Raw genomic sequence first — 11367 nt, 5'->3', positions numbered from 1 at the left:
GTAAGGGGGAGTGGATAAGGGCCTGTGGGCTGGGGGAGCAGGAGCTGAGAGGAAAGAGATGGGTGGGGAGACATGATGGTAAGACCAAAAAGTACTCCCGGGCTCACTTCTAACCCACAGTTTGCTTAACTCCAGACATTTATTCCAAATGTGTGCTGTTCTTTGTGGGCTTCTAAACTTGGACTTGCTAGAGAGGGGAGAAGAAATGGGACCTAGGTTTCTTGCTAGGCCCACACTGACACGTGTGCTTGCAAGCAAGCCTGGAAGGGACAGGGTGAGGTGAACTCTCTCTCTGTTAAGATCTAGAAGTTTACCCTATTTTTAGAGAAAACAGGTGACTTTGAGGATGTGTGTAGGTGAAAAAAAGATGTACTCTCTGCCTATGCACTTTCTATCCCTAGCCCCCTGGATCCCTGGGGTACTGATGGCTGTCACATATTTATTTTCAGCCTTCACCCTTCTCCTGAGTTCTAACTTCATCCTTCTCCAACTTCCTGATAGACAGTTGACTTGCCTTCGTCCTGCCAGTCCCTCGAAATCAGCAGAGCTGAAATCAGCCTCTCATGCTCCCCTCCTAGGGTGATTCTCTTCTTTCTGCCATCCTCAGGGCCATCTCAGGCATTCCGTTCTCCCAGATGTCCAGACTCAAGCCTGCAGCACCATGTCTCCATCCTCCCTTTCCTTCCCTTCATCGAACCCTGTACACTCTTGGGTTCTTCCTTGACAGTGCCTGTTGAGTGCTTCCTCCTTAGTAATTATCATTGCCATCACCTGACTCTAGGGTTTTCCCCTAAAGCCTGCACTGCTTCCAGGGTTCCCCAGCAGCGCTCCCTGCTGCCAGACTGTTCCCATCCAATCTCTTCTCCACATCATTTGCTTTCCTAACACGCTGCTTCCCTTTCATCGTTCCATTCACCACTCTTTGGGGCACATCATTGCTCTTAGCCCTGTCCCCTCACAATTGACCTTGCTTTCCTGGCTCAGAAAGTTACAAGGATGTTGTAGAAAACGCTTCAGTTTTGATATCAGACAGACTTGGAATCAAGAGCTAGTAAGCTTTGGTCTTTACTAGCTCTGTGACCTTGGGGAAATTGCTTTAACATTTCAAGGCCTTGGTTTCCTTATCCATAAAACAGGAACAATAGCTACTTCATAGGTGTTGTGAAGGTTAAATGATAATCTGAATCCAAATATAGATCCTCAAGTATGCTCCCTTCTTTCTTTCCCCAGTTTTTCTACCAGTTTTCTACACAAACCCTTTACTATGGCTAAACTGAGAAAACTAAAATGAAATTCCACCAGGCCTCAGTTTTTTTCTTTCTTTCTTTCCCTTTTTTTTTAAAAAAAAATCTATTCCATGAAGAGTTTGAATTGAACTAAATTTCTCAGGCTCCTTCCAAGTCTGACATTCTAGTAGACAGTGTATTATAGTGGTTAAGAGCTCATTTCTAGACTCAGATCTGGGTTCTAATTAGGTTTTTATTAGTTACACTTGTTGTCTGACCTTGAGAAAATGAACTTCTCAAAGCCTGTTTCTTGTGAGTGAAATGGGAAGAGGGTATCTATCTTGTAGGATTGTTGTGAAGATTACATGGACAATGAATGTAAAATGCTTGGTAAATAGCATGACACCTAGTACACTCTGATGTTATCAGAAGTCTTCTCTAATCCAGATCAAATTCTCAGTAAATCTTTCCTGTTGACTGCAGTCTCCCTCTCAATTCTAATGGGAGGATTTTTTTGCACCATTAATTTGATTTTTTAAATAATTTTTCTGCCTTTTCCTATAAATTAACTTCACACATGTCAAGAATGGGACAAATCACTTTATTCTCTCTCCTCCCCTAGATCAGCAAATGACTGACTGCTAAAGATTTCTGTTTTCTCTTCCCTCCCCAGGTCAGTGGGATGCCACCTACTAAAATCTAAATCCTCTAGGAAAAACTACCGCACTAAACAGAACAGGAACCCCAGAGTCAAGATCCAAGAGAAGAATATCTGTTACACGACTTTTCCTACCCAGTTTGGCAAAACACCTGTTTCTAGCAACAATACATCACCATGGGCCACCCCCAAGATCCTTGTGTGCATCTTGACTCCGTATAGAGGAGGGGTATGGATGAGGGTGGAGACTGAGGCCCCAGGCTGCTCTAAGTTTTATCCAGAAGAGGGAAGACCAAATGGTGACCAGGTCTTCCACTACTCCTCCCTGTCACCACCCAGAACCACTAGACTTTTCCCAGTGACCCCATGAGGAGTCAGCCTGGCCCAGCCAGATTCAAAAATCCAGATGTGACTTTAAATGTCCCTTTAGTCTAGAAAAAATTAAGGATTGTTAATCTCATGGGCATAGGGTAATGGCAATAACACCTTATGCCTATATAGCCCACCCTCTCACCACCCCCTACCACAGTTTACCAAACTTCTCCACTCTAGCATCACCTTTGATCCAGTAAGGTGGGTACTTCCTCTATCACTTCTCATCTTATGCAGGGAGCTGAAGTGATTTGTCCAAAGTGCCATGACTCACAAAACAGAGCTAGGCCTCTGACTCGTCTCCTGTCTCTAGTGTCCACTATTCTTTCCATCAAAGCTGGACTTCCAAAATGTCTGTCATTCTTGCACTGTCTTCATGATTTTGGCCTTTATCTACCTACCATCTGCTCTATCCATGTTTTTATTGACAGAGACTCTTAAATGCTCTTAAATTTAGAAAGGAAGATTTTATCACTATCATAAAATGAAAAACCAGAATCACTTGCCATAAATAGAAAGTGACCATAAAAATAAGTACAATGAAAACAAAGTATTGTTATCAAATCCTAGTTAGAGTTCCCTTCCCTGGCCAAGGCTCAGAATCTGAGGCTCCCTGTCCCTTTGTTAAAAAAGGAGAACAGCAAGTATTAAAGAAGCACTAGAGGGCCAGCCCTGTGGCTCACTTGGGAGAGTGCGGTGCTGGTAGCACCGAGGCCATGGGTTCAGATCCTATATAGGGGATGGCTGGTGAGCTCGCTGGCTGAGCGTAGTGCAGACAACACCATGCCGAGCGTTGCGCTCCCCTTACCGGTCAGAAAAACCTAGAGACTAGGACCAAAATGAAACTTTCTCTTTGATGCAATCAGAATAGAAAGGGAGTTGAAAAGGGAATAATTTTCTCACTTCTGACTCATTATTTAAAGCAGTATCCACATGCCTCCTAAAATGCTCTCAAATACCAACAGTGATGCCTGTCCCCCGTTTTGGGTAAATTGTCCCAAATGAATGCCAGATATTTAAATTCATTGAGAAGACTGAAACTGGAACACGAGAGAGATTCGGTTTGGATAGAGGAAAATGACCTTAGGTTTTTGTAAGTATATTTCTCCACAGAGATATAAGATAATTTAAAAGAATTATTTAATCCAATAGGTGACAGCTGAAGTTTGAAAATATTAGACTAAGGCATCTCCTTTCCTAGAGAACATTAAGAACAGGCCAAGGATGTGCAGTGCGATACACTCTTCAGAGAGCGAGGACCTTGGAGGTCATTTAATGCAGAATCTCTTCCTTAGCATTCCATAAATACATAGACACACTCAGATGTGTGGGCATGAGTGTGCACACATGTGCACACACACACACATGCAATCTTATGCCCGGTTCCCAACAAGTGGCCAGCCGTCCTTTGCTTGAATGTGTTCAGCCATAGGCTGGGCTGAGACAACTCCTTCCATCACCAATGTTGGTTCTGTGGCTGAAGTGAATGGCTTGTTTTCAGACAATGCTGTACAGATTGTCCCCCCATATTGGATACATACATATATATGTAGATGATAGATAGATAGATATGACAGGGCAAACTGTTTATAATTGTTAAGTATAGGAGTGGGTATATGGGTGCTCATGGGAAAAAACAGTGGACAACAGAAACTACTGCTAATAAAAAAATGTTTTTATTACTGCTGAGTGGAGGCTTCTTAAGGCCAGTGTGAGAAGTGGGTGGGTGTCGCTTCTCTAGCCTGTCCAGTCAGGGGATGCACAGGAGGGACAGTGAGCCAGGGCCAGGTCAGGTCTACACATGAGGGAGAAACCACAGGAAGGAGGAAGGAGCAACAATCTGCATGGGCAGATGCCAAAGACAATGGGCAGGACGGTGTTAGATCCTCCCTACCCCATCTCCTTCCCACTCTGGGCCTCTTGCCTCATTCCAGGCTTTCCAACAGTGGGGAGCCAGGCCAGAGCAGCGCCTGAGGGGCACCAAGACTGCCAATGGGAGCCGTGGGAAGAAGGGCAAGAAAGACAAAGCAGCACTGACTTCGGGGCACTCAGCTGTGAGTCAAGCAGCCTGCAGGGTCAGTGGGGAGCTTGGGCTTCTTGCTGCCACCCACCCCTCAAAGTCACTTAGGGGGAGGGACTGAGACATTAGTTCCCCACCCTGGATATGCACACTCAAATCCCAGTCCCACCCCCTTTACCTGAGTACTATACACTCAGTGGGAACTAGTCTCCCCAAATTTGTGAGCCATGCAAGGAATGGGGAAAGCTGTATTGAGGTTCCTTTAGTGACCCAAACTGGAGATCCACACCCTTCTGTGGGTCAAGGAGCCAATCAGCCCTCCCCATACCCTGCAGGATTGAGACCTGGCCTGAATTCTTACCCCAGCAGGGCTTGAGACAGGCTTGGGGCGGAGTGTCACTCAGACACCTATCTGGTGCTGTCTGCCAGCACAGCTGACAGCAGGAGGGACTCAATGGCTCCAGGGCAGGCAGGGCTGCTGTGGGCACACTGCCAAGGTACTGCAAGAAAAAGCAAGAGGAGACCCTCAGCTACCAGTGAGGCCTCCTGTTGAGAAGGCTTGGGACTCCAGGGCTGCCTTCCACCCAAGCTGTATCCTGCAAAACTTCAGAGGATGCCACACACATAGCAGACCATAGAAGTGTGCACTGTGGGGAACTTAGGGAGTTGTGGATCCTAGCTGAGGCCATCACCAGAAATGGGAGAGTCAGCCCTTCAGTCTTCCCAGTTCACAAACTCCCTCGCCTCCTGAGTACCTGTGCAGAGACAATCTCTGAGGAAACCCTTGGCACAGTCAGACGCTGGGAAGCACCTGCAAGATGAGAGTGGATCCATTCAGAGGGAGGAATTGGGGTTGGTGGTGGAGGGAGTACAGCAAGAGGCAGGGAGATTAGAAGCAGGGAGGTTCTAGGAAGGGCAGCAATTTTGGGCAGGGATGGGAGGAGGTGGATGTTATAACCCTAAACTGCCCTCCTCCCTAGGGCAGGGCCTTGGGAAACTGAGACAGAAGGATTAAATCCCAGTGATGGTACTTGGGACAGTGCAACCCTTAAGAGCAGGGACTGTGTGCACCCAGCATCTAGCACAGGGACTGGCACATGGGAGGTGCTGAGCAAATGTTTTGTGGGTGGGTGGGTGGATGAATGAATAAGCGGGTGTGTGGGCAGATGGCAGATGGATGGATGGATGGATGGATGGATGGATGGATGGATGGATGGATGGCTGGCTGTGCAGAGAAATCACCTGGCAGCTGCATTTCCCATTTGAGCTTCTCTTGCCGGCGCCATTTGGCTCTTCTGTTGGAAAACCAGACCTGAGGGAGCACAGGGACAATGTAGCTGGATGTGCTTTCTGCCACCTGGCACCTGCTGCTCTCACCACACGTTCTTGGCTTGGACTCCAAATGCAAACCCTTCCTCAGACTTGACATCCTCTCTCCCTGCTCTGGTCTTTGCTCTCTGTCCTCTTCCTCAACTCAAAGGCTTAGAGTGGGTAAGAGAGAAGAGCACTCAGAAGGAGGGGAACAGGGAGGGTCTCGTCTCTGATTTTTGCTCCTAACAAGTCTGTTTTCACTTTCTTGCCCCTCTCTCCACCTCATCGGAACCCAAGGCCATGGCTGGCAAACTAGTCCTCCTGTGGTTTGTGCATACCACGTCACAGAGCTCACTCACCCTCACTGTGTCCTCAGGCAGAGAGGTGGCAGCAGCCAGCTTTCCACGGGCCACTGAATCAGGATACTGCCCACGCTGGAACTCTGCAGAGATTAAGGCTCACATAGTAAGAGCATGGAGAGAGGAGCAAGGCATGGGTCTCCCTCTAAGGCCCCACTCCCCACCAGGTACAACCCTGAACTACCTTCCCTCCCAAGACAGTGCCTCCCACAACCTGCACCCCTCAGCATTTGCCCACAGGCTTCAGGGCTGCTGCCTCATGTCACACCAAGGACCCTCTGACCCACCGTAAACCCAGCCTTGCACCTTTCTCCAGTGCCTCAGCTTGGCCTGGGGAGAAGATAGTCCGATTCCGGTGGCCAGTCCCTGGGTGGGGTCCCCGTGGAACCTCAGAGCCACCATGGGGAGTGGGAGGAGCTGGAGCCAAAACAGCTGCAAAGGAGAATAATGGCTTGTGGTGGTTTGTGATGGTGATAACTCTGGCCAGATGGGGTCCCCGAGTCCCTGGGGCTGTGGTCAGGGGACAGCATGGATGTAAAGCAGAGCCAAGCTGGTGGGGCATTCACAGTTATTTGGAGGTTACTGCTGGGGTCTTTGGTAGGAAGTGTGCTCAATACCATGGTGGGGTGCATGCTTAGTTTTTGTGGGGGAAACAGCAGTAGAGTTGATCCAAGTATCCCATAGAATATGAAAGATGCTCTGAGAAGCTGTGCATGAGCAGAGGGAGGGTGTGGAAGACCCAACCCTGCCTCTTCCTCAGCAGATCCTGCAAACTAGGGCTAGGGGACCTGGATTCTCTTCCAGGACCTGCCAATAACTGGCTGCTACCAATAACCTTGGTGACCAGGTTCATTTCCCTGAACTTCAATTTTCTTCTGCCAAGAGATAATAAGACTCGGTGCCAGGCCCTCCTTAGGGTGATCCAAGAAAGAATGAGAACGAGCTTTGAGAACTATAAAATCCTGAGGATTTGGTTCTGATTATCTCCGGGGCCAACTCCAAGACTTACCTGGTGACCTGAGATGTACCCAGGGCAGTCTGTGGTCCTCCTGTAGTGCACGTAGTACTCGGTTGATGGAAGAGACCTGGGGATGTCAGGTGTTGAGTGGGGACATGGTGCACAGACCCAGGGTTGCCTTCTGAGGCTATTCCCGCAATGTCCTTTCTCCCGCTTGTCTCCACCTACACATCATTCCCAAGGGCAGCCTCCTCCCTCTGCCTTCTTCTGACCTCTCTCACCACCACCACTTACATGAAGTGAAACTTACGGGTCAGAAGAGCCCAGAAGCCCTGCCCCCCAGCCTGGGAAGCCCACATTTCCAAGAAAGAAGGGATCCTATTCTCCCCAGACAGCCTATTTGCCAGCCCCAGCGTAGGGAGGAGAGGGCACTTACACTGGGAGTCTTGTCCTGGGTGCAAAGCCCTTCAGCACAAAGCTGGCGTTGGATCTCCCAGGCAAAGAGGGCTGGACACTCACCCTTCAGCTGGGCGATTCGAGCCACCACAGGGGGTGTGGCCAGACGTGGCTTGCTTCCCCCAATACCCTTGGGCTCCAAGACACCTGTGCGGTAGTAACGCCCTAGGATCTTGCTCACGCAGCCATTAGATACCTGAGTCAGGTGAGAAGCAGGGACAGGTGAGAAATGATGGGCAGAAGGAGGGTGAGTGTCCTTGGAACAGAACAAGTCTACAAGGCAAAGTGAGATTAACTGGATCAGGCCATGGGGTTGAGAGTCCAGCCTCACCTTTGGGGGCCTGAAGCTCCCCTTCCAATCCCCAAGAGAGTCTTCTAGAAAGTAGTCCAAACCCCAAAGGCCCTCAGAGTTAGCAATAGTCCCAGACTCTTGCCTTCAAAGGGGCCCCTTCTCCCTGCTGCTTGTCCCCATCACTGGGTGAAGGTCCTGTCACACTACCTTTAGGCTCCGTGAGATGTCGCAGGGCCGCATCCCGCTGACTGCTAGCCTCACAATCTGCTGCCGGGTGTCCAGAGGCAGGGGCCGACCGTTCACAAAGAGCCCCCCCAGCTGATTCATGCTGCTGATCCCTGGCATGAGAAGAAGGCATCCACACACCACCTCTCCCCACTCACCCACCCACCTGGGCAGAAGGTCACTCAGGCCCCTCCAGCCTGGCTCCCTACCGTAAAGTCCTCTCCCAGTAGACAGCTCCCCCTCTGCTCCCAGGCTCCTCAAAACATAACACTTTGTTTGGAGCTGGCTCATGGGTGAGTCTTTGCTCCTTGGCCCTATGTGCTGACTGTCCTGATCTAAGGGGAAGAAGGGAGGAGCAGGAAGGGAGTCACTGGGAAAAGCTTCCCCCAGAACTTCGGCCAATGGCAGGTGAAACCGTGTTGATGGAAGCAAAGCCGTTAAATACTCCCTTGTCTCCTTGCTCCTCCCTGTTCTTACTATTTCTCCCAGCTTCTTACCGTCCTGCTCCATGCTCCGGGACAACCCTCCACAGAAGGACAGGAAGCCACTGGGAAGACTCAGAAGGGGAGTTCCATCCAGGAGCTCCTTTTCCAGTTTGGGGGCTGAGCCTGCAAAAATAGGGAGTTATTCAGGTGAGATCTCTTGCTTGGAATGGTCTTAGGATATAGTGTTTTGTGATAGAGGGTCAGGTTGCTAAAATTTGCCAGTAGGTTGGCTAAAATTAGAAAATTTGAATTCTCTTTACTTAAACCTTTATGTGATGAACTAAAACATGGCTGGCTGAGGACTGGATCTTTCTGGATGTCTTAATAAGGAGTTGATGAGGGGCATTTTCCACACATCCATTACAGGAGATCAGGAAGGTAGGAAGGAATGATGCTTCCAAAAGCTCAGGCTTTCCCTTTTCCAAATGGGCAACTGTTTTCCCTGACCGCTCATAAGTCTTCTCAGCCCTGGCTGATATACTGGAGCTGGAGACCGTGGGGTTCCCGAGTTCAGAGCTCCACCTTTACTATCAGGCAGTCATCGTTTAGGTTCTCCAGACCACCAGTCTGAATGCTTCCTTCAGAGCAATTCAAGAGAAGGGCTTGCTCCTGTTTACACTCTCCAGGAAGTGTCTGGGGAGACCTGGGGCTCAGCTCTACCCCCCAGGCACTGGGGCTTCAGCCCCACACATTGGAAGTAGAAATGAATAAGCTTCTCCTGGAGGACACATCTCTCACAGGCTACCTTTCTAGGATCAGACAATCGTTTCTTCCACTAACATTTGTTGAAGACATATGGAAGGGAGGGAATGACAAGCAGGAGAGGGCTGTCTGCTATCGACACAGAAGCCATCATGAGCACAAGAGAGTCTCTGAGTAGCAAGGGCACAAGTCACGGGCCACCATGGCTTTCCTGCTTTACTCAGCAATTAATGGGAGTTGAAGCAGCTCCTTTCATGCCTGGAACACTGGCAGGGCTGGAGTTCACCCCAAGGAGCTGCTAATGCATAGAACTTTCCTGTAATAACCATGCCATCTGGGTTCAGTTAACTCATCCGCAGTTATTTACTGAATAAGATATTGAGCATGAGCACATTTCTGGTTGTTTGGAATGAAGGGTCTTTGCTCTTCAACAGATTACAGTGCACCCAGGGAGGGGAGACCAGCACAGATCAAACAACAATAAATTGCAAAGAGCATGGAATCCAGAGCCTACTTTTTAAGTTCAGTAGCTAAACTGGCTTTTACTCACTCCTTTATAGGCAGGCAGAGTCACATTGATCTTCAAGCTCTCATCTTTCCAGAAAGTTGGGAAGGAAGGCAGAGCTTTTTCCAAATAGAAAACTGAAGCACAGATTGGGGTTGCCACAAGTCAGGGGTTGGCCCAAGAGTAAAACCCACAGTTTAGAAGCCAGTTCCCCACCAGAAGCCAAAGTTTCTGGCTCCTAAGTCTGGGGCTCTCTTTTTCTACCCCCACCCCTGCTTCATGTTTGTGTAATTGCCATGAAAACAATGGAGAGAGGAGAGTCAAGCTGGAAATGAAAAAGGCTATGCCAGGATAGGGGGTTGGAGGAGCTCAGAATATCAGCCAAACCCTGAATCCTGGATGAAACTCTGTCCTCCTAACTGACCAGAGCTCAAAAGAGCTGAGGGGGTGCAGGTTTAATATCCAAACCTAAAATCATCATGCCCCAACTCACAAACAGAAACCCCATTCCCAATAGCCACACCACACATGCCCAATATTCATTTTATCTCTGAAAAAATAACTGGTGCTCACAAAATGGGAAAGCAGGACAAGGGGTTGAAGAGACAGGAGAGTGGGCAGCTGCAAAGACAGAGGGGGAGAGAAGTTGGGCTTGGCTACACAAAGACATGGAGATAGCATGGGAGGCAGAGCAGACAATGAGCCTGCAGGTGAGCAACTACCTGAGTGGAGGAAATGAGGTGGGAGCTTCAGTGGGAGGTCTCAGTCTCCTGTGCTGGGCTCCTGAGACCCCTGCAGCCTCCAGGGGTGGTGGTGGTCTGGTCCTGGCAACAGCCTCCACTCTGCTCCTGCTTCAGTCCTGCCAAGGGGTCCAGAGCTACAGAGAGCCCGTGCTCAGGAGCAGAGGGCAGCCTTCTGGGAACAGCCAGTGATGTCACAGGCCATGAGCAGAGGAGAGAGGAGGAGGGAGGTGTGCATGGGCTGACTGACACTGGCCCTGAGGCAGGGCGAACTACAGCCAGTGACCCAGTGTGTCCTTCCACGGGGAGTCCTCAGAGCCACCTCGTGTCCTACCACCTTGACACAAGTACAGAGCCATTCTCATGCAGGCCCCTCACCCCAGAGTGTACCCATGAAGGGGTCAGTACTCCTGAAGAGCACAGGGGACATGGAAGATGGGGAGCTTCAGACTGTGTCCCTAAGGCTTTGACCGCACAGAAGTACAAAGTTGCTTCCAGAACTCCCCAGCCAGGATGCACATGCCTGGGCTTTTGAGTCATGTGTGTATTACTACAAAAGATAAATGGATGTATAGACTGATGCCTAAATCCTGAGTGAGTTGGCTCCTAAAACTCGGAGAGAATAAGGGAGAGTGGAGAAGAGTGTGTGTCGTGTAGCACCAGTCTCCCCAGAGTGTCCTCACCAATTCTCCAATGGGCCTTTGACTGAGGTGACACAAAAGGTGAGTTCCCACCTGGAAAAAGTGGGATTCTGGACTTTGGAACACTGAGTGACAGTGGTTAGAGGCGGTGGGAGTAAGTCTCTGAGGGGAGTGAGAGACGCGTGGGGCGTTTATAAGTTGCACAGCCTGGCTCTCCTGCTTCCTTCTCTAGACGTTATCAGGCTCTGTTCCACTAGAGATTTGGTGCTTTTAGACTCTAAGTCATTAATGACACTGCTGTTCTCACCGAAGACACCACAGGTTATCTGGGTCATTGGTGGGGTGAGGGGTACCTGTAGTGGGTCGATGCTGGAAGTGAAACACAGCTTTCAGCGCATGAAGGCTTTATTGCCAAAA

General features: G+C 49.6%; 1 protein-coding gene across 1 annotated transcript; it reads right to left on the bottom strand.

Annotated features, from left to right (window-relative positions):
* Window positions 1-3956: 3956 nt before the first annotated feature.
* PAX4 (paired box 4) lies at window positions 3957-8387 on the bottom strand. The gene is made up of 10 exons (XM_063101360.1): window positions 8375-8387; window positions 7860-7990; window positions 7341-7556; window positions 6956-7031; window positions 6253-6378; window positions 5947-6029; window positions 5519-5588; window positions 5032-5087; window positions 4638-4776; window positions 3957-4096 (listed from the first exon to the last, which is right to left on the bottom strand). Exons 1-10 carry the CDS (start codon window positions 8385-8387, stop codon window positions 3957-3959), a joined length of 1050 nt encoding a protein of 349 aa, XP_062957430.1.
* Between the last annotated feature and the right edge of the window lie 2980 nt (window positions 8388-11367).

This window comes from Cynocephalus volans, chromosome 6 (assembly GCF_027409185.1).
Source record: "Cynocephalus volans isolate mCynVol1 chromosome 6, mCynVol1.pri, whole genome shotgun sequence".
NCBI lineage: Eukaryota > Metazoa > Chordata > Mammalia > Dermoptera > Cynocephalidae > Cynocephalus > Cynocephalus volans.
Note: the sequence above shows the minus strand (reverse complement) of the source record. Positions and strands in the feature narration are given on the sequence as shown.

Coding starts and splice junctions, on each gene's coding strand:
- PAX4 (XM_063101360.1), bottom strand. Junction 5,589..5,946: donor TGCCTGAGGACACAGTGAGG/GTGAGTGAGCTC, acceptor GTGCTCCCTCAG/GTCTGGTTTTCCAACAGAAG. Junction 4,097..4,637: donor CTGTCTCAAGCCCTGCTGGG/GTAAGAATTCAG, acceptor CTGCCCATGCAG/ATTGTTGCTCCTTCCTCCTT.